The sequence below is a fragment of the Drosophila rhopaloa genome, unplaced genomic scaffold (assembly GCF_018152115.1).
Source record: "Drosophila rhopaloa isolate 14029-0021.01 unplaced genomic scaffold, ASM1815211v1 contig_163, whole genome shotgun sequence".
NCBI classification, from domain to species: Eukaryota; Metazoa; Arthropoda; class Insecta; order Diptera; family Drosophilidae; genus Drosophila; species Drosophila rhopaloa.
Genome location: NW_025335043.1, coordinates 2672168 through 2699496, shown reverse-complemented (window position 1 = coordinate 2699496; position 27329 = coordinate 2672168). Strand labels below are relative to the sequence as shown.

General features: G+C 40.4%; 4 protein-coding genes across 10 annotated transcripts in view; 1 reads left to right on the top strand and 3 right to left on the bottom strand.

Annotated features, from left to right (window-relative positions):
• LOC108040257 (protein boule) overlaps window positions 1-7134 on the top strand; it is a 30208-nt gene extending 23074 nt beyond the window's left edge. For 2 of the 5 annotated variants that reach the window (XM_017117649.2, XM_017117650.2), the window contains 5 exons: window positions 800-859; window positions 920-1037; window positions 1265-1356; window positions 1747-1780; window positions 6013-7134. In XM_017117649.2, the coding sequence (XP_016973138.1) occupies window positions 800-859; window positions 920-1037; window positions 1265-1356; window positions 1747-1780; window positions 6013-6134 (426 nt within the window). In that variant the 3' untranslated portion in view covers window positions 6135-7134. Of the gene's footprint in view, window positions 1-799; window positions 860-919; window positions 1038-1264; window positions 1357-1746; window positions 1781-1951; window positions 5889-6012 lie in introns of those variants that run through there. The other 3 variants (XM_017117651.2, XM_017117653.2, XM_017117654.2) reach the window with 3 other exon arrangements.
• A 3975-nt stretch (window positions 7135-11109) lies between these two features.
• LOC108040258 lies at window positions 11110-11693 on the bottom strand. The gene has a single exon (XM_017117655.2). It carries the CDS (start codon window positions 11563-11565, stop codon window positions 11353-11355), a length of 213 nt encoding a protein of 70 aa, XP_016973144.1. The 5' UTR covers window positions 11566-11693; the 3' UTR covers window positions 11110-11352.
• A 2065-nt stretch (window positions 11694-13758) lies between these two features.
• On the bottom strand, window positions 13759-17181 carry LOC108040245. The gene is made up of 6 exons (XM_017117610.1): window positions 17152-17181; window positions 16890-17066; window positions 15904-16248; window positions 15495-15605; window positions 15020-15433; window positions 13759-14046 (listed from the first exon to the last, which is right to left on the bottom strand). Exons 1-6 carry the CDS (start codon window positions 17179-17181, stop codon window positions 13891-13893), a joined length of 1233 nt encoding a protein of 410 aa, XP_016973099.1. The 3' UTR covers window positions 13759-13890.
• Window positions 17182-17379: 198 nt separating this feature from the next.
• Window positions 17380-27313, bottom strand: LOC108040261. Of its 3 annotated transcripts, XM_017117660.2 has the most exons (18): window positions 27073-27313; window positions 26259-26805; window positions 26014-26208; window positions 25611-25856; window positions 25081-25557; window positions 24466-25017; window positions 24093-24332; window positions 23561-24031; window positions 22231-23502; window positions 21705-22169; window positions 21381-21647; window positions 19539-20126; window positions 19089-19480; window positions 18876-19031; window positions 18036-18816; window positions 17877-17969; window positions 17689-17772; window positions 17380-17624 (listed from the first exon to the last, which is right to left on the bottom strand). In XM_017117660.2, the coding sequence occupies exons 1-18, from the start codon at window positions 27118-27120 to the stop codon at window positions 17488-17490; spliced, it is 7011 nt and encodes a 2336-aa protein (XP_016973149.1). In that variant the 5' UTR covers window positions 27121-27313; the 3' UTR covers window positions 17380-17487. The 3 variants fall into 3 exon arrangements, with proteins under 3 accessions (XP_016973149.1, XP_016973148.1, XP_016973150.1); XM_017117659.2 differs by having other exon boundaries at window positions 19539-21647; window positions 27073-27267; XM_017117661.2 differs by lacking the exons at window positions 21705-22169; window positions 22231-23502; window positions 23561-24031; ... (3 more) ...; window positions 25611-25856; window positions 26014-26208 and having other exon boundaries at window positions 19539-21647; window positions 27073-27262.
• Window positions 27314-27329: the final 16 nt, after the last annotated feature.

Genomic DNA, 27329 nt, shown 5'->3' with positions numbered 1-27329 from the left:
GTTACATTTTTAACTTGGTGTTGGTTTTATATATTAAAGTTTTCTAATTGGTTTTACATTGTTTTGTTTTTTGTATTCAATTGATTTAATTATTATTATCAGTAACAAACACGAGACGAGAGAAGAAACGAAACAAAAAGCAAGCTTTATTTTCCAAATTGATTTTTGTTCTTTAAATGCTTTTGTGCCTTTTAGTTTTTTAAACTTTTTTAAATGAGTTTATTATTCTGGTTAATTAATTTTTGTGTTTATGTTTGTTGATTAAAATAAACATGTTGAATTTTGTGCCGCACAAATTGAAAATGAAAATTACGAAACAAAGAGAACAATAAGTTGGCGATTGGATTTGCTTTTGAAGCCAAATTAAAACCCACAGCAAAAACAGCGCAGATCTATTTATGCAACATATGTACATGACATTTTGTAATAAACCTTACTTAATTTAAACACACACAACACACCCCACAATATACACATTTACACCTATATATTATATATATATATAACTTTGGTAATGGTATTTTGCCTTGGCACGTGTTTCTCTCTCTCTTAGCCATGGCCGTGCCATAAAAAGCAAAAATGAACAGAAGATTAAAAAAAAGACACAAAATAAAACCAAAAGCGTTGCGCATTAATTTTTAACTATTTTTTGAGAATTTTTGATGCTGCTGCGTTCGATTTAAATTTGAATTTCTTCGTTCGGCTTGTGTGTTGATAATGCAATGAATATGTATTAATGGTCCTCTATTTATGCTTTCTCCTTCTGTCTCTATTCCATCTCTGTCTGGCCGAAAAACAGGGTGAATGCGTGGTACTACGTGATCGCAAACTGAACATTGCACCGGCCATCAAGAAGCAGGTGAGTAATTGGGTTATTATCTGGTAATTAAATTATTAAATTCATTATTTTCCCACCCAGCCCAATCCTCTGCAATCGATTGTGGCCACGAACGGAGCTGTCTACTATACCACCACGCCGCCGGCACCGATGAGCAATATACCCATGGATCAGTTCGCAGCCGCTGTATATCCGCCAGGTGAGATATATGGTCGTTCCGGGCGATTTAACTCCAATATATAATATTAATCTCTGCGTTGATGGGTCTTCATCGTTTCTCTGAGTTTCACTTGGTTTTATTGACATTTGTTTTTCTTTTCTTTGTATTTCATTACTCTCTCTCTCTATTCGAATACACTTCATCAACACAACAACTACAACCAAAACACCACCACCATCAATTGGGAAACAATTAACCAAACCTAGTTACTGACTTTACAGCCGCTGGAGTGCCAGCCATCTACCCACCTTCAGCCATGCAATATCAGCCATTCTATCAGTACTACAGTGTGCCAATGGTGAGTGCGATTGAAACAACTGCAGATAAGGTCAAAATAATAGCGCTGGAGATAATGATTCTAAGCCCAATCCGGTTTGCTAAATATAATTCAAATTTGGTTAGATTATAACAAAGATTTTTGCTTTTAACAAATGTTTTTCTTAAAAATTTTATATACAATGACAACGATATTACAGTAAATAATAAGCAGGATGCTATTTACTCCTTTTAAAATAATATTTTCAAAAAACAATTCATTTTGGTCCCTGATTCTGCGGTAATATTATAATTAATTGTAAATTAGTAACGAACCTAGTGACTTTTAAATTGATTTCCAGAGCTATTATTCTGACCCCAACTGTATAATACAAAAATATTTCTATATTAATTGTTTAATGTTCGCTTGCAGAATGTACCCACCATTTGGCCTCAGAATTACCAAGGTGAGTAGTCCCATTGAGCCAGCCTCACCGTATGTAGAATCTCTCGCTGGTCGTTTTGTCGTTTGTCGTAGCTTACACATATCGGTATTTGCTTTCTTTTCTTTCATTTTTACTTGGCGCACCACCACCACCAACTACAACAACCACCAAAAATCAACCACCACAAAATAGGTTAAATCCAAAAAAAGAAACATAAAGTAAACAAATTTTCGTAGTCGCCAATTTTTCGTTGAGAGCTGCCCTGAATAATAAACTATACCAACAACTAAAACTACAACTGCAACGACGACAACAACAACAACTATTTGCGACAACAACTACAACAACAATATATGTATGCTATATATGCCCCTCAACTCTGATCGAACTGCAGCAGCAGCCGCACTCTTAGTTTATAATTTTAGTTGATTACGATTATGTTAATATGCCTATGATTTAATTTAATTTATGCTAAGTTTGGAGCTTTAGTTTTGGCCACACACACTAAAAATATGTACATGTAATGTAAATTAGTTGAATGCCATAGCGAGGGAAATACTACATCTATTTTTTTTATCTTCGATTTCTTTCGATTGGTTATCCTTTTTTTTCGGTTTTGCTTGCTGTAAATAGCAGAGAATGAATGTAAATAGTAGTAGTCGGCACAATCACTTCGCTTATATAAATATATATAAAAAACACCGATATAAAACCATATAAATTCCTAGATATTTGAAGTTTTTGCCAATTTTTTCGATTATTTTGTAGGAATTTATCCATGTTAACTTTGAGGATGCAGCAACAGCAACAATAGTGATGCTACTACTACTACTACAACAACAACAAACAAACAACAAAAAGCCACAACAACAACAGCAACAAAAGTAAACTACAAAGCATAAATAGAATTTATATAAACTCACACACAGAAAATACGCACCACAGCTGCAATTTCGGAAATGTTTAGTCAAAGGAAATCGTATTTTGAAGGTAGAAGCTCTGGAAGGACACTCACACACACAAGCACACAAACATATATATATACATATATATACGCAAGGAAACCATTGCAAAATGCTGTAAAGTAAGCTGCTTATGTTATTAGAGATGTTGCGATGTGCGAGTGTGAGTGACGAGTGATGAGTGATGGGGGATAACATTTTGGTAGAGGAAACATTTATGATGTGCAATTAGCGGTGGAGCAGGGGAGGGGGATAGGGGGAGGGGGTGGCTATAACCATAGGGAACGTTGACAAAACTGCAGTGTGTGTGTGTGTGTGGTAAGTCAGCAAGTGAAAGACAGAAAAATATATGTAGAGGCAGCTGGAGAGAACTTAAAACCATATTTAAACTATACTATATAGGAAACATCATGCTAAATACACACTACTGGATTATACAGAAACAGCAAATGTGAAGAGCACTCACACACACACACACACGTGCAGGACAAACACACACTTATATATATACTATAGGGAATAACTGAGTAAAATTCATAACACACATATACTATATATGGTAGCTAAGAAAAAGGGCAGCGATCGAAGATTAAAGACATAATATTATGCATAAATTAATTTATATACATATATACAATACATATAAAGCGTAAAGTAACTGTAACTCGTAACTGTAACTGTCCTACACAGACACATACAGCAATACAAAGCAAAAAGATGAATAAGCAAAGGAGACGACAAAGTCAAGCAGCAAAGCAAGCATACACTAAATCACACAATTACAAACACACACACACACGCACACCACCCACGAATCCTGAGCAGAAAGTCAAGGATAATTTATAAAAAAAAAATCCCTGAACTCTCCGATCAGAACTCGTTGAGAAGGAAAAACCTAACTTGTAAGCCAAGCAAAAGAAAACTGAACGAAATTTTAGTCTAAACGAAAATACTAAAAGGAGATAAAGTAAAAATCATAAAAACTAGCCACATAAGCCAAGCAAAAAGTGAACTAAATACAAAAAAAAAAAATACAATAAAGATATTCAAAATATGCTAGCTAAAAAAATGCGAAAAACATACACACAACTCCCGGCCAGTATAAACGGGAGGCATATATTAGAGAGACTATTAAAGGAAAGCTAAACTCAAAGCTCTAGCGACAAGGAAAATAGATAAAACTCAAGCAATACATAGACACTCATAGGTGTGTGTTACACAAGAATATAGTTAAATATATACGAAAAGCAAGCAAACGTAAAATAATATAATAATTTAATAAACTAATGTACAAGAAAAACCAAGCAAGACGAACTCTGCGAAAATGTTGATTTATCATTTCTGTTTTTCTACACTCACTTAAGATTCTGTTGTATCTATTGTTATGATGATGGCATCAAACTAATCAAAAACACGAACGAGAAAAGCGAGATGTGTTAACCAAAATTATTTAAAGTAATACAAAACGCGATGGCCAAACATTTGCGGGGGCAGCCGGCGACCTGCGAGCGAATTCCATTCAAAATTGGTGCATAATTTGGCTGAAAAGAATACCTTAACGGAAAATTCGAAATAAATATTTATATATACGTATATGCCTTATTGAACGAAACTAAATTATTTGCCCACTAAATACTGTTAACGTATTGTGACGAACGTAATAAACCAACCCAGAGGTTTCAAAAATACCTGCTAAAACAGATGTCGCCGAGGTCGCCCCCATCAAATTAGTGACTCGCTGCCGCCGCAAATGGACTTCGCTGTGAAGTTGTTGACAAATTTTTACTAAATTGTTAAATAGTTAAATACAAAACATTTTTAAATCGAATTGTAACAATAATTAGAAATCACTCTTTGTTGAAACGAAGCAACTCAAAATGTAATGAAATGGAAAGCAATAATTCACTTAGGCATGCTCTAGTTAAAAACTAAAACTGAAATCAAGTCGAAGAAGCAACATAGAAACCACCAACCAAGAGTACTTACATGTATGTCAGTCAATAGGGATTTTATTTAGTTTGAAAGCATGGGTTCGAATTCTGGAGACTCCCAGAGAATCCAAATTGCTGGGAGGAAAGTGAGGGACAAATTTAAGAGACATTGCCTAATTTCAAAATAAGTTTGATTCACTCTTAACCAGCCATCCCAGCAATTTTATCTTCCGCAGACTAATCAGAGAAAGATCAGATCATAACTAATAAATCCAAGGCATAACTTAAGTATATACGTGATATTTTGAAAGCGAAAATTCATAAATAAATTGTTTAGGTTTAAAACAATATTAAATATATTATACAGATATATACATATATACATTATAAAGATAATGCCAAGGCATAATTAAAATCATAACGATTAATTAATTAAAGAATGAATGAACATTTTTGCTGACAAAACAAACAAAACAAAAACCAAAACAAAAGAGTAAAATGTTTGTAAACTCAATTTATTGTACGACTTGAATGAAGGAGAGCGAAAAGAAGTTCTTAAGTTTTTACTGAACAGCAGAAAAGAGCAGAGCGCAGATTGTCCCATCGTAAAAATCTATTTAGTTTATATATAGTGAATATTTATATTATATATACATATATTAAATGAACAAATGGCAAGTAACAAACAAACCAACAAAAAAGAAATAGTAATTAGACAAAAGTAAAAGGAAAGTGAAAAATTATATATATACAATACATATATATCATAGCGCAAAGAATAATATATATTTTAATGAAGGAACATCAACTGATTAAGTGCAGCTCAACTAAGAGCACAAAATGTTTTTAGACTAAGTACCTACCTACCTAAATGAATTCAGCAATTACATAATATACAAGAGATAGACGAGAACGCTGAAAAGGCGCAGGCCCAGAAGGGAGATCAATTTCTACTTCTATGGAGTCTAATTTGTATAATTATATATACGTGCATATTACGAGGATAATGCCCCATGATCATCACAAAAAGTAAACAAAAACGAAGCATATTTAACCACATACACACCTACACACACTATACTACCTATAAATATAGAAATGAGAAAGAAGAAAAGAACGCATAAATAGCAATAACAATAAAGCAACAGCTACTTAATAATTTTAGCAAAATGCAAAACACAAAAATACGAGATGAAAAAAATATGAATAGCAAATTATTTGGTTTACCTTTATTTAATTTTCCCTTCTTCGCTTTTCGGTTGGTTCTTACATTTGGCTTTTACTGCGTTTATTGAAACCCGAGTGTGTTTTTTTGAAACCACCGCATTCCTCCCCTCTTCCTTTCCATTTCCCCTCTCAGAAAACCATTCACCATTGATGCACTCGCCGTCGACGAACCCACATCAAACGCACCCGCAGTCGCACCCACAAACGCCGTGCTGGAGTATCGAGGATCTGAGAGACACTATGCCCAGGGTATAGCGTCCTGTTCTGGGATTATCGGCGGGTTCTTCAGAGGGCGTCGCAGCTGAGGAGACACAACGAACTCAAGACAGAAGGCCGAGTTCTCCAGTAAAAATTAGAAAGTATAGACGACCCGACTGGAGAACGGGAAAGAGAAGATGGTGTCCTGTGGGGTACAGAAGGACCTGAGAAGAGTCTCGAAGCGTATACGATACGAACCCATATCATCGATAGGAAGTGGGATCCCGCCGACGATGGCGGCGCCGCACAAAAGCCCATGTTTTCTAGTTATTTTTTTGTTTTTTAATTCCGAAAATTATCCTACCACCCCAAAAGCTTAACGCTTACCACCCCATCGGGGTCCTCGTTACTTGTTTCTAAGTTGAGATTGTTCTATTCGTTTTTCGTTACGTTTTGTTTCAAAGTTTTTCGTTTTTGGGCAGCTATAAGGGTGTGTGAGCGAACAGAGAGAGTATAGGAAAGGGACCAGATTAGCAACCGGGGCAACATCATCAACGTCGTTTCCCATCACATGTGACCACACAGCCAATCCGAGTTATTCCGAAGCAAAACCCAAGCATATCCAAAACTTCTTCAAAATCGGGAACCCCAGTGGGAACATCCCAGTGATCACACTGCACCATCATACCTACCGAAAGCCCGAAGCTAAATCACCCGATCTGAACTCTTGGCCCCCAAGCAAAGCCTTTTGACTATTGGACCTGCAAAAAGTTTCGGGTTCAAGACTTTTATCTTCCGGTGTTCCGATCAAGAATATTTTCGATCGCTGTATCGTTCCATTGAGCACTTTGGCTCAGTTAACTTTTCAAAATTTTTGCCAGTTTCAACTTTAATCTTTGTTCTTTCGTGACCTTTCGAACCTAATGTATTACCAAAATTCGTTTAGTTTCTGAGTGTATATAATTGATTCCAAATTATGTGTTCGTCTTCAGATTTAGATTCAGATTACCGAATGTCATTCCTTAAAGCTAATAAAAAAGAGAGCCCGAAACAAAAACCGACCGTTGTTTATTTTCAAATCTTTTTTGGTTATTATTTCCTTTTCAGTTCCTCCTGATCAAGTGTAGCATACTTTCCAGGTGCTGCGAAATACGAAAAGCAACGAATCTTTCAGTAGCATGGCAGTCGAGAAGCGAATCGTTAGGCAGACGATATGATAAAATAGTTGAATTAAACGGTTGTGTCAAATTAGCTCTAATCTCAAAGTGGAAAACAAAAAAAAAGTACAGAGGAAGGCGGCAATTTATTAGGACTAAACTTATCTAAAATCTAAATGTAGTTCAATTACGATTGGTTTGCTAAGCTCGCTCGTCTTAAACTCCTATCTCTCACTACCGTGTGTAAACTTTAATCTTCCCGAATGCGATCAACCAAAGTAATTATAATCTATACGAGGTATACAAAACACATACACTTTAGGCGATGGTTAGTATATGCTAATATAAATACATATATGGAAACGTACAAGAACAATATCTCAATGGCGTCTCAACACAGAATAAAGTGGTAATCAGATACCAAATTATAATATTTACGACAGGGGCAGATAAGAAATGGAAAAGCCGAACATTTTTACATAAGAAAAATGCATTTTTTAACAAACGTCTACGTGTGAATTGAATAAACCTTATATGTGTATACACGCATATATTATATACATTTTATTAAATATATATATGTATATGTAAAGTCGAGCAGCAATTTTTTATAACAAGAAGCGGTCCGAGGAAAGCGGAAAAAATGGAAAACGGATTCGACAGAGAGCAGCAGAAAAACCCTGCCCAGTGGGCGTTCATGCTTCGAGGCTTCACTGTGCTCCGTGTGTGCGTGTTAAAACGTTTTTTGAAGTAAAATTTAATTTACACAAGACTGACGCTAAAAAATAACTAAGAATATTAAAAGTGTACTAACCGTTTACGAATTTTTCAAATGCCACACACGGAGTAAGTGGAGGTCAGAGGTCAAGAGGCCCATGAAGGATGCAGGATGGAGGCTTGATGGGGGCGCCGCTTTGTATATGGTTATATTATATTGTACTTAATAAATGGAAAACCTGAGATATATATTATATATATTTATATTTACAATAAAGAAAAAAACCAAGCGTAAAATACAAAGGCATAATTTATGAACAATTAAAAGAAGCGAAATGAAATTAATGGTAAATAACAAAATATACAGTGTTATTTTTATTTTTATGATATTGTACTTACATTAGTAACTAACAAAGTAACGGCGCAGCAATAATAAATAAATTAATTAGCAACCAGAACTAGGCAAAAAACCCCACAAGAAAATGTGATGAATATTGTATAAAGAAAATTGAAAAGTCCCATTATCCGGAAGACACGATATGAGTTTTGGTAGATCATTAATTTGCAGAGTAATAGAAACGCTGGAAGAGGTCTCCCTGGATCGGGTGAGCCTAAGAATACAATAAACGTGCAACGAACTCTTTTAGATTTATCGAGGATTAACTTTAACCACACATAGGTGCATTACGTAGTTTGCGACCGGAGATGCAAATAGCGCCCAGAAGTGTTTGGATTATTGTTGTAATTAGTGATCCAATGGGTCCTTAGCCTCCGTAATACCCGCATTAAAAAATATGTTTTGGATCATTGTTGTCAGCAAAAGAATCTTTTTGAATTACGATTTCTAACATATACAGAGCAATTTCTAGAGCGAGATCTCTATGTAGAGGCAAAACATGGCAAATGGTGAAAAGCAAAACGACAACAAGAACAAAACAAAGCGGTTTTTCTATCTATGTTGAAAGCGAATGTGTAGGAAATATTTAACCATATATACAACAAATATAAATTGTAGCTAAAATGGTTTCATGTAAACGAAATTGTTGAGTATTTTTAGTCACGAGAGAGAATCGAAGTAGGCCGACACCCCAAAGAACACACGACAAAATGAAGAATTTACAAAAATTGTGAAATTTTTACGCAATTCTCTTGGATTTCCTTTTGGTAAACTTTTTAGTCGACCTTGTTTCCACAAATATTTGCACAGAATTTCGTTTATTGCCTTCTGCTGACAAAACTGTCCATTAAGCCCATTCCACTCAGTTTATTTTCCCCATTATCCAAACCCCCAAAAAGCCGAAATTCTGTTGCAAAATATATAGAATTATTAAAATTAAATCGAAGTGCATGCTGCACATTGTGAGAATCTGTGCTGAAGCCGATGCAGGATAAATAAATAAATACACTTGTAGAGAAGGATACGGACGCCGCGATACAGATACCGATACACCTATGTTAAGCCAATTAAAGCGCCCAATGAATGTGGTATAAACCGAGAGATAGGATTACCAGAAAAAAAATAGCAAAGATTAGCTGAAGAGTAAAGAAAATACTAGACAAATTATACTTTTAGCTAAAATCAAGTGGAACTAAGAAAATGTATCCAAATTCTTCCGTAAAAGAAAACACATTTCTAGCAAACAATTTACCGTACATAAGAGTCTAAAATACATATACTATACTGAGCAGCATAAAAGTAGAGTCAAGGAAATACGTAAATCAGACGACACAAATATAGACACGCCCGAGAAAAACACTACCCAGAGAAATTACAGATCAAGCAATTGCAGCCCACTAAGGAAATGATATCAGCAAGGACACGAAGGATTTCAGAGGGCATAGAAGGAGTGTGGAGTAGGATTAGCGGTAGCGGAGGGGACGATTTTAGAGGAAAACCCAACTGATCTCTACTGTGTTCTATGCTTTAGGGAGGACATAAGTAAAGTAAATTAATTAATGTTGAAAAACCAAAGTATTACAATTTTGAGCTGCAATATTTTTTAATCAAAAACCAAATGGAAAATGGATTTAATAAAAGTAAAACACAAAGATAATAATTAATATATATTTTTCTCTTTTGAGATAAACCAAACGAAAACTGTTTTGATGTGAATTGAGTTAGGCAAAAAATAAACGAGGTCATAAAATAACATAACATATTCCAAAAAGTATCAAAATGGAAACCAAAGCTAGTTAAGGAAATGCACAAGTTTTGTGTGTATTTTTTCGGTTTTTATTCATGTGTGTAAATCTTCCGTGTGCAAAAAAAAAAGAAAAAGAAAAGAGAAAAACCAGAACTACACTACACTACAAAAGCAAAGCCAGACACTAAGCCCAACTGAAATTGTCAAATATGAATTAATATATATGAGGTCTATATGAGTATATATTTAGATAACAATTATATTATATATATACATATATATTATATACATACATGTGTGCAAATTATTCAGATCCATCAAAATACGATGCGGAAAGGAAAAAGTCTCTATATATATTTAGTAAAATTATAACGAAAGAAAAATGAATACGTAGTACAACGGCAAGCGAAATAAAAAGTATAAAGCAAAACATATAAGAGAACACAAAATTCGAGAAAACGGAAAAGCTAAAAAAAAAGATGAATAGCATAAAAAAATAATTATTTATAAAGGCTGTAATTTTAAGTAAAGATCAACCCAATAAACATAATAAGACGCAAAAATTAAAAAAAAAAGAAATCCAAATAAAAAATTAACGTCAACATATTTCACCCACAAAGCAAATTAAATTAACTAAAACCAAAAAAAAAGAAAAAATCGCGAAAATATACTATAAAACATAAGTAAGAACGATATCTAAAAACGAAATTATAAAACTAAATGAAAAATTATATGAAATAATTACATACAACAAAGAAAGTAAAGCATAAACATAAAACCCAAAAAATATATATATACGAGAACTCAATGTATGTAATAAATATAAAACTAAATAAATAAAATCTTAAAAAAGGAATAAACCGAAGGAATGTACGGTCTTTTTATTAAAGTTCAATACGGATACCCACAAAACACGGAACATTCGATGGAAAGGGGATTTATGTCATTGCCCTTGGAGTCGATGACGCACTAAGTAGACCCCTGCCAGACTTCGATCGAGAAAAACGACAAATATTATTTTCTTATCTACGCGCTAGAATGCATTTATTTAATCTTTGTAATTTTTTTATAATGCCAAGGTACATGAAAAGTAGTAGCGCCGGCTTCGTTTTGATTCGATTAACTCTAATTCGCACGATAAGGTTTATCGCCTCAGAAAATACTCTATACAATAAATACAAAGTGCACAAAAAAATTATGTCTATCGCGACATTAGGAACATGTCAAGGTCGAAACTAAAACTAATTAAATTCTCCATTAATCCCGGATAAAGCTGCGATTGTAGTTCTGCAGCCGGACACTTTGGGGTGCCTTTTGGGTGCGGTCGAAGTTCTGCAACTTGTTGGTCTTCAGCATCCGGGGATTGGGTCCTGCGGAGGTTCGCCAGTAGACCGTCTGCATTGCATTCCGTCCGGCAATATAACGCGTGGTGGCGCTAATCAAGTGGTTCACCTTGTTGGGAGCAGACATCTTGGGATTGTGTGTGTTTTTTTTGTTTGATATCACAGTTGGGTTTCTTTTTCTATAGAGTTGACTCTATATATGTGGATTTCTATTGGATCCGTCCGACCATTGGCGCGCTCGATTCGTTTCTGTGGCCTCACTTCGCTCCGGATCCAGTATTTATAGCGATGCCTTATCAGCAGTTGATTCTAGCGCATGTATGGTCACTATCTTCCAAGTAGTTGGGGCTTATCAGGTGTTGCTCAAAAGGGTTGCTAATTGATTAGCTTAGGACCAGGCCATTATTTGCACGGCCTGCATGCGAATGCACTGCGAAATGCGACGCACTTTCAATCAAAGTTTGTTTTTCGTTTTAAATGGTTTTGTTTACACTCCTTGGATAAGTGTCTAGACATGTATCCGTAACCAAAGAGGAGAAATTGCCTTCATCGTAGTGCCCAAGTGCCATTCAAAGTCCAAAGGCTGATCTCTACAGCTGTGCCAATATTGCACAATTTAATACCCCTCAAGCGATGACGTAAATCATCATTAAGAGTACGTTATGTACAGGCGAACATCTGCGACTCGAACTGACCTATTTTAAAAACTTTAACCTATTTACCCAGAGTCGGGGAAAAGTAAGATTACCAAGATTGGAGATAGTTAAAGAAAACTTTTTGGAATCCTCAGATAACATTTTTAACCAGATGAGACTTTTGACTTAAATTGTTTTGACTTTTTTTAAGGGGTGTTTAAAAAAGTCGAATACATAAATCAATCGCACTATCAATTTATGAAATGTTCCAAAATGCAATACAACTTCAAAAAGTTTCCTCATTATTTAAAAATGCACTTTGGACATCTTCGTGATATCAGTTTTTTGTTTGTCACTTGATAACAGAGCAGACAATTTGCTGTCTAAAATAATCTGGAAGTATAAAATGTGTATTGTATAGGTCATGGGTTCCGTGTTAGAGAAGTCCATCTGTAAATGACACATTTTCAACAGAAATTTAGCTGGCTCATGGCTGCCATGACAGAGGTTACATTAGCCTATTTTAGACACATCCTGCCCAGCTGATTATGCAGTCCGACCGGGGTGTAAGATATGCTCCATCTGCTCCGTTCTTCTGTGATACTTACTATCATGAGCACTCTACGTGTGCGGCGAGTTCTTATCAGTTCGTGAGTCGGCGGCTGCCTGTGAATTATTATTTTCAAAACAAAACGTCAAGCTGGCACACGGTCTATGACTGCAATCAGGCGTTGTAAAATCCGCCAGAAAGTGTGCGGGTGAAAAATCGTTAAGCAAACAATAACAAAAATAAACAATAACCTATGATCGCACTCCAAGTTCAAGTGCGATTCAGACTCAGCGGGGGCTGAGCAATCTGGCACGTTGTCTGGTAGTGCTTGAAAAGCCTATGCATTTAACAGCTGAAAATAAATTAATCATCGCGATCATTGGGAATAATTTGCTGCCGAAACTTTTCCACACACACTTGAAGAGTTTGTTTTCTTTTTTACGAGTGTGTCCAGACTTTTTAGTATTTTGGCTTGGCTTTTTCGACCTGATAACAGAGCGAGTTTGTTCCCATTTATGCCAATTATAAACCTTATCAACAAAGAAATGGGCAATAACACAAGGCAAAGAAGTATGTATAAATATAGAAATCGCCAGACTGTGAGATCTTAAAGAAATCGCGTGAAATTCAAAGGCTATAGACCAGATTTTATGGCTTAGATTGCGGGGGACCTTAACTCTTTCTTTATTCCTAATAAAATCCCCTGAGTGTAGCTTTTGGTAGATGCCAGTTGCCTAGGCCTGATAAAGAACGATTAGCTCGTTTTTCGGCAAGTGCTGATAGTGTAAAAAATGAAATGTTAACAACGTAATCGGACAGCCGTGTGGCATTGGCTTTGGATGTGTGTGACTGTGTCAACGAGACGTATGAGTAATTTGTGTGTATACATTTTGGCAGTTGCCTACTTTTGGGGTTTCGCGATCCATCCAGAGAGGGAGTATGAAAATATTTCGTTAGGGTCGCAACCGAATAAGTTCCGGCCAAAATTCCGTTGAGCGGGTGGAGATCCCTGCTAATTGAATTAAGAAAACACTTAACGCCTACAACTAACCAACGGCTAATGCCCACTTAAGTCTAGCCCAGTCTAATTGACTTTAATTGACAAGACGAGCAATTAAAACGGAAGCAATGCGAGTTAGTTTTCGGGGAGTGCACTCGGCGATCTCGCATCTGTATTGCTTAAGTAATTTATACATAATTTAACGTAATATGGCTGGACTCATTAAATACGCCGGCTAATGATCGGCGATCTGGCGAACCCTCCAGCTCACTGGCCACGCCCCCACGCCAAGCGGACGACCAGCAGAAGGGCGAAAAGAGCGAAGAGGCTGCCGCTCAGCCGCCCACATCCGTTGCAGACCTTGCGAATAGTCTCCGTGTAGAGTCCGCGGCGGGAAAGCAGATTCCGGATGCTGCGCAGCTCCTGGAAAATGTCGAAAACACGTAAACAATTAGTTTTGGGACAAACAAATCAACAAGAATAATTATTCACTTTAAGATTCTCATCTAATACTGGTTAATATGCAATTTTATAATCAAAGTAACCTTAAATAACCTCTTAATAATCACAGGTTTACACATCATGCTAATCAGTCATACTTTTAGTAAATAACTTGTTTACAACTAAATCAATAAATTGACGTAACCGAGAGAAAAATGTATGTTACTTGCAATTATAATAGAATCTGTTTTTAATAAAAAATAATCAAATTTCACAATTTTTCTCTGATTAATTAAATTAATTAATAAATTATACCTATTTTATACCTTTCCAGCTGTTCCAAAAATTAACAATTCTACATTTCGATTTCAATGCTTAAACAATAAATCTGGCTTGATTTTCCTTAATATTTTTCCATCGTTTCTATGGCAAATATATAGCAATATTACTGAAATTGCTAAGAAACAACGATCTTATCATTTTATTTACATTTTTTCCTGTGGGAGTAGGCCCATTCTGACTTACATACAACAGCAAAAATAATTTTTTTAAATATTTTTAAAACTTAAAACAAACCGTCGGACAGATAGACTAACGGACGGACGAAGGGACAAACGGACCAACGGACATGGCTAGATCGACTCGCCTGCTGATGCTGATCAGAATATATATACTTTATAGGGACGGAAATGTTCAGTTCACTGCGTGGCTAACTCTTGGTAAAAACTATAAAACCTACTGTGTTATTATTATTATTATTAAACGCTATTAAATATATAAATATATTGCTGATCAATCAGCAATGTTATCAGAAAAAATGGGTATTTTTTTAAATATGTACAAGATTAGCAATCGAATATATATATTTATATTTATAGATAATAGATAGACCTACAAAAATGAAATCTAGGGTCGACTAAATTATTATACACCATGAAAGTTGAAAACTACTCACATCTGAACCGAGGCCCATGCGGTTGCGAGAGAGCACCACGGTGTATATAGAGCTCTTCAGATCGTTGCCGCAGAAGGTCAGAACCAGGTGATCGTTGACCGCTTTCACCACCTGGACGGTGCCAGTGAACTGGGTGTAGGTGTTCAGGGCAACCAGGGATCCCCGCTGATCGCCGATGTTGGACCACCGACCAGGTTCAGCGATGGTATAGTTGAAGGTGTACTCCAGGTTGTTATCCCGCTCGCTCCACACCAAACGCAGATACCTCTGCTGACTCTGCTGGAAGGATCGCCTGTGGTACTCGTCGGTGTCCTGATATGAGGATTGCGTGGTTGTGGTGGTGCGCCCATAGTTGTTCTGATTCCGGTTGTAATCCTGAGCTCCATAGCCGCGGTTTGCCTGGCCGAAACGAATCTGCAATATGCAGCATAGCTAGAGAACTAGACCTAGAAACTATTGGCTTTGAGGAACTCACCTGATCGGTGACATCGGCCAGATGGATAATCACACATGAGTCGTACTCGTAGGTTCCGGGAAAGTCTTGGGTATGCACGATAATCTCGCTGCCGTACCAGAGACCCATTATCTATACATGCAGAGAGGCTGGGCTTTATTACACACTCATATAAAAGCGAATGGGGGTCATTTGTGCGATTTGCATGCCACTCGCTGTGCGTTCAATTAAATGCCCACAATGAAAAATTAAATAAACATGGGAAGGGTACTGCACAGCATTGACATTGGCGCACTCTGGGCGCAAAGGGTTAATTAGAACAAAACGAAGATAATTGCATTAGCCAGCAATGAGATCTTCGTATTCAAATTAGCTTACAATAAGACTGGCTGATGCTGATAATCCCAGACTCTGAAAAATCTGCTCTCACCTGCTCCAAATTCACCGATTGCTGCGGATTGATGTTCATGCACCTCAATTCCGTGTTGATGCGTTCCGTTGAGGAAATCGACGATCCTCCATATACCCCGTACTGCTCGACTGCAGTTCCTGCAATCAGGCCCCAAAAGAGGCCGAAGATCGCCAAGGAAGCCAAGTACTTGGTGAACATTGTGGGAAAGACTCCTGTTTTGCTACTGATTAGCCACTGAACGCGATCTGTTCCAGATGAAATTTCACAATCAACTAACAGAGAATCCCAACGTGAGTCGAGCACAGTCCGTAGATCGCACTCAGAGAGACAGAGAGATACCCCGAGGAACCGCCCGAGTTTACTCTTTCACTCAAAAAAACAGAATTAAAAGACAGGCAACATTGTTTCCCACACTGCAAAAAATTTTAATTTTATCTATAACTTTCCAAATTTGTTTCCATAATTAGAATCAAGACTGTGACTACAAAATTTGGAAATGTTCCACAAAACTAATTTTTGGTGTGACTTAAAGTACATTTTTTCACATTTTCCAGGATATTTTGCTTGCTTTGCTTTAGAATATTTACCAAATAAATTTATGTAAAATTAATATATATTTTTTTGTTTGGCTTTTTATTAAAATGATTACTTAAAGTTCATGAAATTTCTGTCAACGGCATATTTGGTTTTAAAGTGTTTACTTAGAGCTCAAAAAATGTCTGTAACATTTTTTTATATTTTTATGCGGAATTAAGTAATACGTTTATATTGAGCAAATGAACTCTTCCAAACTAAAATATTTTTTTTTCATTTATTAAATGGATATTATTTTGATATATGTTTCATATGTTTTTAAAAACATTTTTTTTCAGTGTATGTTGGCAAATTGTTGTATTAATTAAGTTAATTGTAGCGCTTTCCATGCCGATCATCCAATCGCGCGTGCAACGCCCGCACAATGCGAGCAGTGCGCGTAAACAGCTCCGCTGCCCGGTCAGCTCAACCCCCTCCCGCTCCACCACCCCCTCCACCAATCCGCCGGGTGCTCCCCTTTGACCGCTCTGGTGTGCGGTGTCAATTGAGTGCGTGTACCGCTCCTCCGGTTGGACCGCCAGTTGTTGCAGAAAGTGGAACGGAGCAGCCAGGAGGAAAACTCGGTGAGAACCGAGTCGATTAGAGCTCTCTGAATGGGGGATGAGTCAAAAAAACATTGCAGACTTGTGAATTAAATCATTGTCGTCGATGTATGTAGTTTGTTGTGAGTACGGTGTTTGTATCTCGGGCTAAAAGCTCCATTGTTGTTGTGCGTTTTATTAGCATTGATTATGGATTTAATTCATTTTTCTGTGTGCGTTGATAAATGGAGAATACTAGTTTGTAGTCGCTAATGGGTTGATGTAAATTCACACAATTAAATAAATTATGTTTGAGATTCAAAATATTGAATGTTTTACATATCAAAAATAAACAATAAAATGTTTATAATATCAAAACTTTACATTTTCAAAATAATCTGCTTTATTTGTAAACTCACTACAAAATTCTTATGAAATAATAGTCATGTAACAAGATGAATATTAACGGCCTGGGAAATGCGTTCCCTTACAAGCGAAGCAAGCTCTCATTAATTTTCTCGTAAATCCAGTCAATATAGTGATTGACACGGACATAGACACCCGGTCTGTTCTTATAGCCGCAATGCTGACCCCACGAGATAAGGCCGTACAATGTCTCGCCATCTGGAATATTAAAATTTTGAATAAAATAAGTTTTTGTCTGAGAACAAATAATTTCTATTTATACCGTCATCGGAACAAACAAGTGGTCCGCCTGAGTCACCTTCGCAGGCATCCACACTCTCATCCATGGAACCAGCACAGAACATGCCTGAAATATAGTAGAATTGGGGGGTTAATTCCTGCACAAACTAGTTTTACGGGTACAATATCACAATTATGACGGTTGAGTTATCATAATAGCTTAGTACACACCTTCTGACATGGCCGATCCATACACATTTGATTGCTTGCAAACGTTGTCTGCTAAAATGGGAAGCTCAGCGGAACCCAAAACTTGCGCAGGAGCTAACAAATAATAAATAATAGCCATATATGTGGTTTTTGAGCATCACAAAGTTGAAAGATACTTACTAGACACTCCCGATTTAATGGAACCCCAGCCGGAAATGGTGCATTTACGGTTTTCCACGAGCTCTGCCTTTTTATCAGGCAAGCAAATTGGCTGGACGTAGTCACTAAACCTCAGAGGACTCTTCAACACCACCAGGGCAATATCGTTATTCATATGGGTTCCCTGGCGGAAGTTCTCGTGTGTGTACCAGTTTTCTATGAACGTATCCTCCTCGGAGGCCTCTGCTATATTGGCATAGTGATCTCCGACGCGGACAAAGTATGATCCCTTTCGAGTTCCATACAGACAGTGGGCAGCGGTAAGGAGGTGGCGCTTGGAAATCACTACCGCTCCACACCAGTGACTGGAGATGCCACCACGTCCTTTGGTTCTTATGGTGGCCTGCCACGGATGACGACCTCGCTGTGCCACATTTCCCCTGACCACGCGCTCCTCTCGATGTAGGTACTCATCGGTCAGGTCGTCCTTAAAGATTCCGCAACGACGGGGAGTGTGGAGAGCTTTGCTGGATCGTTCCCACAGGCCAATCTGTGAGTAGCTTCTCGCTGGACTTTCCCCCCCAAGTTGCCTACCACCTTTCAATTGACCTGCAGATAACTTTCCATTTCGAGGTGGTGGTCCAGCGGTGCAATGCAGCGCCACATCCTCTGTGTGGTTACAATTGTGCTCGCCCCAATTCCAGTGGTTGCAATTTTCAAGGCTGGTTTCGTTTCCAAAACACATCACCTGATCGAGCCAAATGGGTCCATTGCCAATGCCGAAGATGTTCTTCTCGATTTTCTAAAATAATACAAAAATGAGTTATGACTAATTTTCTGCCAAAATGGGATTTGTAATACCGCTGGTCCATAGAAGCCCATGGAGTTACAAGCCACTTGAGCAGACTTTTGGTTGAAGTCATCATCGCAAACGCTACCCCAAACACCGTGGTATTTTACTTCCAGGCGACCTTCATTGGAACCACGTCCTCCCTCCAAACGGTACTGAATGGGGGCCTGTATAGATGATAGGGATTATAATGCAGGAAATATGGACTATTATAATAAACCCACCTGACAGACGGCCGCGCATTCATCCGACTTATCCGCACAGTCTTCGGTATTGTCGCACACAAAGGCGGGCGGGATGCACTCCTTGGAGGTGTGACATAGCCAGTAGTTATTGGGACACTTCATCACCGGAACCTTGCAGATGACGCCAGCCACCTCATCAACTCCGCAGTTGTGGACGCCCCACCCTTTAAAGGCGCACTCGCTCAGCTTTGTTTCGTTGCCATGACATTCGACCTCATCCATTAGATAATTAAAATCCTGGTCAGGTGGAGGATAAGCAGAGCTTCCTCGAACCTCTTGGGCACCCATCTTAAAGCCCAGTTCTCGGCACACCACATCTGCGTCCTTTAGACCGAACTTGTCATCGCAGACATAGCCCCATTGGCCATTAGCTGGAGGTGGATTAACATTTGGGATCAGTAATAATTAAGTAATATATTAAAAACCCACCTTTGACTTCAATACGGCCCATATGTGGGCTTTCGCCTCCTGTTAAACGCACCTCGTAGTCCAACGGCGGGCAGTTAGCCTCGTCCCTGCCATTATCGCAGTTTTTTTGGCCATTGCAGACCTGCTCCTTCTTCAAGCATTTGCCATCACCGCAATCGAAGTCGCATTGATTATCGAAACTCGAACGAACGCCTAGTTTGGGAGTCACTTCCTCAGCATTGGGATTGGGGAATATCTCCAAGTCCTCTTCTAGGACCTCCTGTTGGTCGGTTTCATCCTTGTGTGGAAATGGATTGGGCAGTTCTGGATGACGACGATGGAAGTCGGCACTGTGTTCGTGGTGTTTGTGTTCATGAGGGTGGCGGTGTCGGTGGGAGGATGGATTGGGATGGTGCTCGGAGAACGGATCGGGCAAATTTGGATGACGCTGGTGGTAGTCACGATTGTGTCCAGACGCAAGCCAATTGTTTTTCTTTGTGGTTGGGATCGAGTCAAACTCCGCCTTGCGGGTGCTCCGTTGAAAGTCTGTCGAGGAGTACGTGGTACTGGGATCAAGGGTCTGCTCGGTTCGGGACGTCTCACCGGCATCTGGAAAAACATAGTCCTCGTCAACGGCATCCAGGCTTTCCTGTTCACCCGCCTTAATAAGTTCGGCGTCAGAGTCAAGGTCGGTTTTAGGAGTCGTCGAAGTAGTCGTCGTTGGTTTTGGTGTGGTTGTAGTAGTGGTGGTGGTAGAGATTGGAGGCTTACTAATCACAGATACTATGGCTGATTCAGCCTGCTTGGCCAGTTTCTCTTGGGCATTACCACTGTGATTAAAATAGGGACGCAGCATTAGTTTAAGAGCCTCTTTGATGGCCGTTTGGGAGTTGGGATCAGAGCCTTGGCTAAAACTTGGAATCTGAGACTGCGGACTGTAGAACTTATGATCAAAAGGAGGTGGCACCAAGCCCCGCTTTGTTGTTGTGGTTGTGAAATCATCATCGTCATAGAAAGGCTCCCCCGATTCAGGATTGAAGGGGTCGGGTTCTTGTGCTGGCGTCGTACTCGTCACCGGGACTTTGGCCCAGGATGCATTTCCAGAGTGGGAGATTCCCGCGTACGAGGGACTATAGTGGGGGTGTCTGGGAGTCTGCTGTGAGGTTTGGTTTCCCACAGGTGGATAAATAGGAAATGTGTGCAGACGATTTGCCAGTTGAGGTGTTTGAGCGGGGGAGGGCAAAGGACGCGGCGGAGGAGTGGGTTGGGGGTTAGTCGAGAAATCTGGTTTGGGTGGTAAAAGACCACCATAAAGATTGGATTGATTATTCAATGGCCTGTTGGGGTTAAGTCTTGGCGGAGCATTTGATCCCTGAGGTCTATTGTGGGAATCTAAGGGCTGTTGCTGGTCTGGAAAACCATTGGAGTTCGAGTCAACTGGTTGCTGTCTACCAATTGGTTTCGAACCACTGGGCAACTGATCTGGATAGTGATTACGAGGTGATCCGGGATGGGGCTGAGGTTCGTTGTACGGATCTTCGAGTGTTTGTTGGTCGTCATAGTCCAAGTCAATGGGTTTCTGTCCGGGCAGAGGAGCTGGCGTTTGGGGTTCCCTGGCACCAGGATAATGGGGTGTGTAGTCTAGATCTAATGGTTTCTGTCCACCCATAGGAGCAAGTGGTGGCATTGGCTTCCAGTCATTGTTGGGAGAACCGTAATCGATCCTGCGACTAAAGTTCTGGCGCGATGGAACTGGACTTTGGTACTCTGGTTGCTTTTCCTCAACAGGTTGGGCGTGGTAGACATTTCTCGGGTTGCTGGGTGCCATGGGGGCCAACGGAGTCTTATAGGTAGGATAATTACGGTTAGGCTGCAACGATCCCTCCACATATAGAGTATTCTGAGAGGGCCCACGCTGGACGTAGGATGTCTCCTGGCCAATCCATCCTGGGTTGGGTGCTTGGTGATGATGATGAGGGTTTTGCTCCAGTCCAGCCCCTGATGGTCGCTGCATGTTCATGTCTGTCCAACGGTCTCCAATCACCCGCGTTGTCGTTGTAGTTCTAGTGGTATACCGGTTACCAAACTGATCTCGTCCAGAAGTCTCATAAGATTTGGATTGCCGATTGTCTAGAAGCAGAGAGAGAAAACTTAAAAAGAGCAAGATTTTTACCAGGGGTTAGTAACCATTAGAGGGAGCTATCCAACCGGAAGTGACCCCTCGAACAAGATAATCGGTGCGATCGTCGCTGGGTAATTTAGTATCCAGCACGCACACTCTCCGAGAAACGCTGAAAATCTGCTGGCTTGGACATTCGAACATCTCGGCCTGGCCTGGTCCACATTGGAGGTATTTGCTAGGCACACTTGGGTGCGGCAAGGTTCCAGTTATTCCCTCAGGACACGCGGTAACAGCGCCAGCGATCTTCATTCTCTGAGTCCACTCAAAAATTATGTGGAGTTCATTGATTGTGTACAGACGATCATTACGTAGCACTTGATTCTCGGGCTTGCAAAATCCAAGCGAGACACTGTAGTGCTGCTCATCTGGACAATTTAAAAGTTCCATTCCACTAGGACCACAGCTCAGGTATTTCGAACAATCGAAAGGATAGACAAAGAAGCCCACGTAATTTCTAGGACAGGACAAAGCTGCAATAAAAAGGTCAGAATCAAGGGCCTGAATAGCTGAGCCTCCGAGTTTTTCACTCACAATTAATTTGGTCGCCTGCCTTCTTTTCAAACGGAATACGATCCGTGATGGCGACGTGCTGCTCAGGTAAGCAGTAGCCTTGGGAAACACTGAAGAAATCGAGAGGCTGGCACTGCCTAGCCAGCGTGTGACCATCGATGCAGGTCAGATAACCGGTGGCGTCGAAGGGATTCGGAAAGAGGCCACTTACCTTTTCTGGGCACATCAGAGGAGTTGGTACAGCAGGAGGCTCTACTCCCCCAAGATAGTTAGTTGTACCACTAGATTGGGAAGGTGACTGGTAACCCCCTTTAGTTTCATAGGATGGCTGATAGCCTCCATTCGCTGGATAAGGAGGCTGGTAAGCTCCACCAGCTTGGAAGGGTGGCTGGTAACCTGCATTTGCTTGAGAAGTTTGATGGTAGGCTCCATTGGGTGGATAAGGTGGCTGGTACCCTCCACTAGTTGGATAAGGAGGCTGGTAACCGCCATTTGTTTGAGAAGGTGGCTGGTAATCTTCATTCGCTTGAGAAGGTGGCTGGTAAACGCCACTAGTTTGATAGGGTGGCCAGTAACCTCCTTTAGTTTGATAGGGTGACTGGTAGCCAGCATTTACTTGAGCAGGGGGCTGGTAGCCTCCATTTCCTTGAGAAGACGGCTGGTAACCTCCATTCGCTTGAGAAGGTGGCTGGTAAACGCCACTAGTTTGATATGGTGGCTGATAGCCTCCTTTAGTTTGATAGGGTGGCTGGTAGCCACCACTTGCTTGAGCATGTGGTTGGTTACCTCCATTCCCATTAGAAGGTGGCTGGTAAGCTCCAATAGTTTGAGAAGATTGCTGATAGCCTGCATTCGGTGGATAAGGAGGCTGGTATGAAGGAACATTCGCCTGAGAAGGTGGCTGACCTCCATTCTGTTGAGGCAATGGCTGGGAATCTCCATTCCAATTATTATGAGTCTGATACTTTCCAGTTAACGGAGATGACGGTTGATAGCCTCCATCAAGCGATTGTCCGCTGTTCTGCTCCAACTGTTCACCATCCTCCTCCGCCTCCTGGCTCAATTCATGTTGCGTTTCTTCCAAATACTCCACACGATCGTAAACTTCCGTTACGTTATTACTGATTACACACCTTTGCCGCGAGATGCTGAATACCTCGCCTGGCTTACAGCTATCTATGGAGATTTGTTGATTCCAACAAATTAGATACTTGGTGCAATCAAAAGGATGCAGATAGTAGCCCTGGGCTTGCGGAGGACAAGTCAACGTTGACAGATCCTTTATAAGGTCAGCTGTGAACGGAAAGGATGACCTAGTATTCACTTAAGAGGCTCGTTACAAATATCTTACTCGAAAACTGTTCACTGATATAGCCATAGTCCAAATAGTCATGGGTGGAGAGAAGGTGTGGGCCCATACACTTGCGTTGAGACAAACTGTAGACAGCTGATGGGGGACAACTCACAATCTGCAAAAGCCCATTCTGGCATTTCACAAAGTGTCCAGCGTGGAAGGGATAGGGGTAATTCATTTGCAGATTATCTGGGCAACCCCTAAGTGGAGATTGATGGATCTGAACGTCCTGTCTGGTATACGTTGTCGTTGTCACAATCTCCAGCTCTTCCCAATACTTCACACGATCTTCTTTTGTCACTTGCCGATTTGGACGACAAGCTCGCTGGGACAAACTGAAGGCCATTTGCGGTCCACAACCTATAATTGACATCTTGCCGCCACCAGAACAACGCACATATTTGGCAGCATCATAGGGATACAGATGAAGACCGTCAGTACCAGCAGGGCAAGCGGAGAGTATCATGGCTGGTAGATCAAAATATGGTGAATATTTACGAACAGGATTGCGACCCAAGAGAGGACTTACATTGTTCAATGCTAATCGCAGAGACTATATATGACACATAGTCGCTGTAGACCAACTCGGCCTTGAGCTGGCAGTTACCCCTAGATATGCTGAACACATAACCGGGCTGACAGCTTTGAACCCGCTGACCTTCATGACAAAGGATAAACTTTGTTTGATCGAAGGGGTGGACAAATGAACCATCCACTCCAGAAGGACACAAAATATCTGACAGGTGCTCTGCAGGTGGAGCTGAAGGGCCTACAAAAGGGTTAAGGTGTTATGTTGTAATTTTAAAAAGCAGGCATACAATGATAGCAAAATGGAGAAACTCAAATGTAAAAGCAGGTGAACAACGCGAAAAAGGCTACAAAATCCTTGGAGTCCGACTTACTAGGTGATTGTGATGGTGAATAAGTATCCCTTGGTTTTGTTGGGTAGCTAGGTCCTGGGTTTGTATCAGCAACCTTATTCGGTCCGTGTAAAGAGTTTCTGCCACTGCAGTCCACATTATTGGCAAAATCGCAACTGTTAATGACGGTGCTGAAAGCGGTGCCCGGTCCACAATTCTTAACGAAAGTTTCTTCATTCGCACATTCCAAAAACTTGGTGCAATCGAATGGATGGGGATGAATGCCAGAAGATCCCGGAGGGCAAGATATAGCACCGCTGTTATGCAAGCTCTTTTGTCCTGATACATCCATCTCATAAGTCGTTACCACCGACGTCTCAATTAAGTATTCTACATGGTCGCTGGGACCCTTGCATTGATCCTTTGGTACGCAGTTCTGATTAGAAAAGCTGAAGATTTCGCCCGGCGTGCAACTCTCGATTAATGTCTGCTGATTCCAGCAATTGACATACTTGGTGCAATCGAAGGGATGCAAATAGTATCCCTGGACTTGAGGAGGACAAGTAAGAGTCGATCGGTCCACCATAAATTCAGCTGTGAAGGATAAAGGACTGTCAAGTCAAAGCGAACCGAAGGAATGCTTCTTTGGGAGCTTACTCGAAAACTCAGTACTGATGTAAGTGTAATCCAGATAGTCATGGGCAGAGAGGAGGTGACGGGCCACACACTGTCGCTGGGACAGACTGTAGAGCAGTCCAGCGGGACAACAGACTATCTCTAATACTCCGTTTTGGCACTTTACATAGTGTCCAGCATGGAACGGATAAGGGTAGTTCCGCTGACCATTGGCTGGGCACGATAGGGGCGAAGACGGCGTGCCTCGACCATGTCCCTGAATGACCTGGTTGGAATGCGACGTCTGAACCTGAACTTCTTCCCAGAACTTCACCCGATCGGAGCTGTGAACTTGACCTCGTGAAAGACAAGTTCGTTGGGTTACACTAAAGGCCATCTGGGGACCACAGCTTAGGATGGACATTCTGCCGCCAGCCAAGCACTGAACGTACTTTTCGGCATCGTAGGGATACAAGTAGATGCCGTTGATGTCGCCAGGACAGGCAGTTAGGGTCAGTGCTGATGGAATATTGTGTTGAATTCAAATGTAAAACAAAAACCAATTAACTTACAATACTCGTAGCTGATCTGGGAGACAACTAATGTCACATAGTCGGTGACGGATAATTGTGTTTTCACCTGACAGTATCCCCTCGATATGCTGAATACATAATTAGGCTGGCAGCTTTGCACAGCCACCTTACCATTTTTACAACTGAGAAACTTTGTCTGATCGAAGGGGTGAACAAAGAGACCAACTGCTCCCACTGGACACAGGAGATAGTTAACCTGAATCTCAGCAGAGGTGAAGGAGGAAGCTGTTCAAAAATATTAGAATTATATTACAGTTAAACAACCCAACAACAAGCAAAGCATGAACCGCATTTTATGAGAAAATAAATCCAAATGGATAAGCAGATGAACCAAGCAAAAGCAAGCAGTAAGGATAAGGAAAAGGAATGGAAAAAAACTTACAGGAGGTCTGAAAGGAGCCAGAATGAACACATACCAAAGTTGGGCCATCGAAGATCATTCCCTGCGGACACTGCTCAACCTGAGTTTTAACACCTATGCCGCACCGCAGATACTTGTGCAAGTCGTGGGGATGCGGACGAAGACCGCGTGTACCTGGTGGACAACCCAGTTCCTCCGAGGGCAGTGGAGAGTAGCCTGACCCGCGTGTTAGTTAGGGTTCATATACATGAATTACTTATACGTACCGTGGCCCGAAGCTCCTGCTCCTCCAGTTCCACAGTTGGCCTGATCCTTGTGCACGCAAACCAGCGATAATGGACTGAAGGCAGTTCCTGGTGAGCAGTCCATTATGAAAGCCTGGCCATTGGCGCAGTTAAGGAACTTGGTGCAGTCCGTCGGATGTGGTTGCAATCCATTCACTCCGGGTGGACACTTCGGTTCACTGTCGAACTGCCTCAGGCGTCCCAAGCGAGTGGATTGCGAGTCCGTTGATGAGCAAGCCACATTGCTGGGATGATCGCACACCAGGCTCTTTGCATTGAACAATGTTCCGGGGGAACAGGTCTGGATGGTGGGACTGCCTTGGAAGCAATTCACAAAGCGATGGCAATCGTGGGGATACGCAACCAGACCCGTAAAATGCGGCGGACACGGCAAGTCCCGCTGGTAAATAGGCTGCTGTTGGTCGCCGCCGTAACTCGAATGCCCGTGTTCTGCTGCTGATAACCCGGCTTGTTCGGACTGCTCACTTCGGTGGCCGCTGCTCGATCGATAAGCTATAACCCCGGGTCGCTGTCGAAAGCGCAATTATGAAATTATTATTGAGGAACTGAAGCAATTAGATTGATACTTAGCTAAAAGCTTATAATTTAGCCCAATTGCAAGCAAATTTCTAAAGTCTTAAGCTGTAAGGCATTCATTTTATACAACTTAAGCATAAAATAAGTTAGTTTTTTTTTTAATAAACTTTTAAAAGCTGAAGAGCCGAAAACAGGATAACATAATTTTCCAACTTAAAGTTTTAAAACAAAATAAACACTACTAATGTTGTATACTAACATCCACAAGCAGGATCGCCAGCCAAAGGCCCAGGAGCCACATGGCCATATTTAGATTTGTTTCAATATTTTAAATTGTATTTTTTTTATTGCACCGATGCTGATAGCAACTACTCAATTATGCTTCTCGAAACGCGCTTAAAAATTTTCGTTGTGATCCCGTCCGACTTCCAGGCTCGACTGACTCAGACCCAGATCGCATTTCAATTCAATTGGGCTCGGGATGAATCTCTATCTCTGCCGCGGCTGATAGATGCT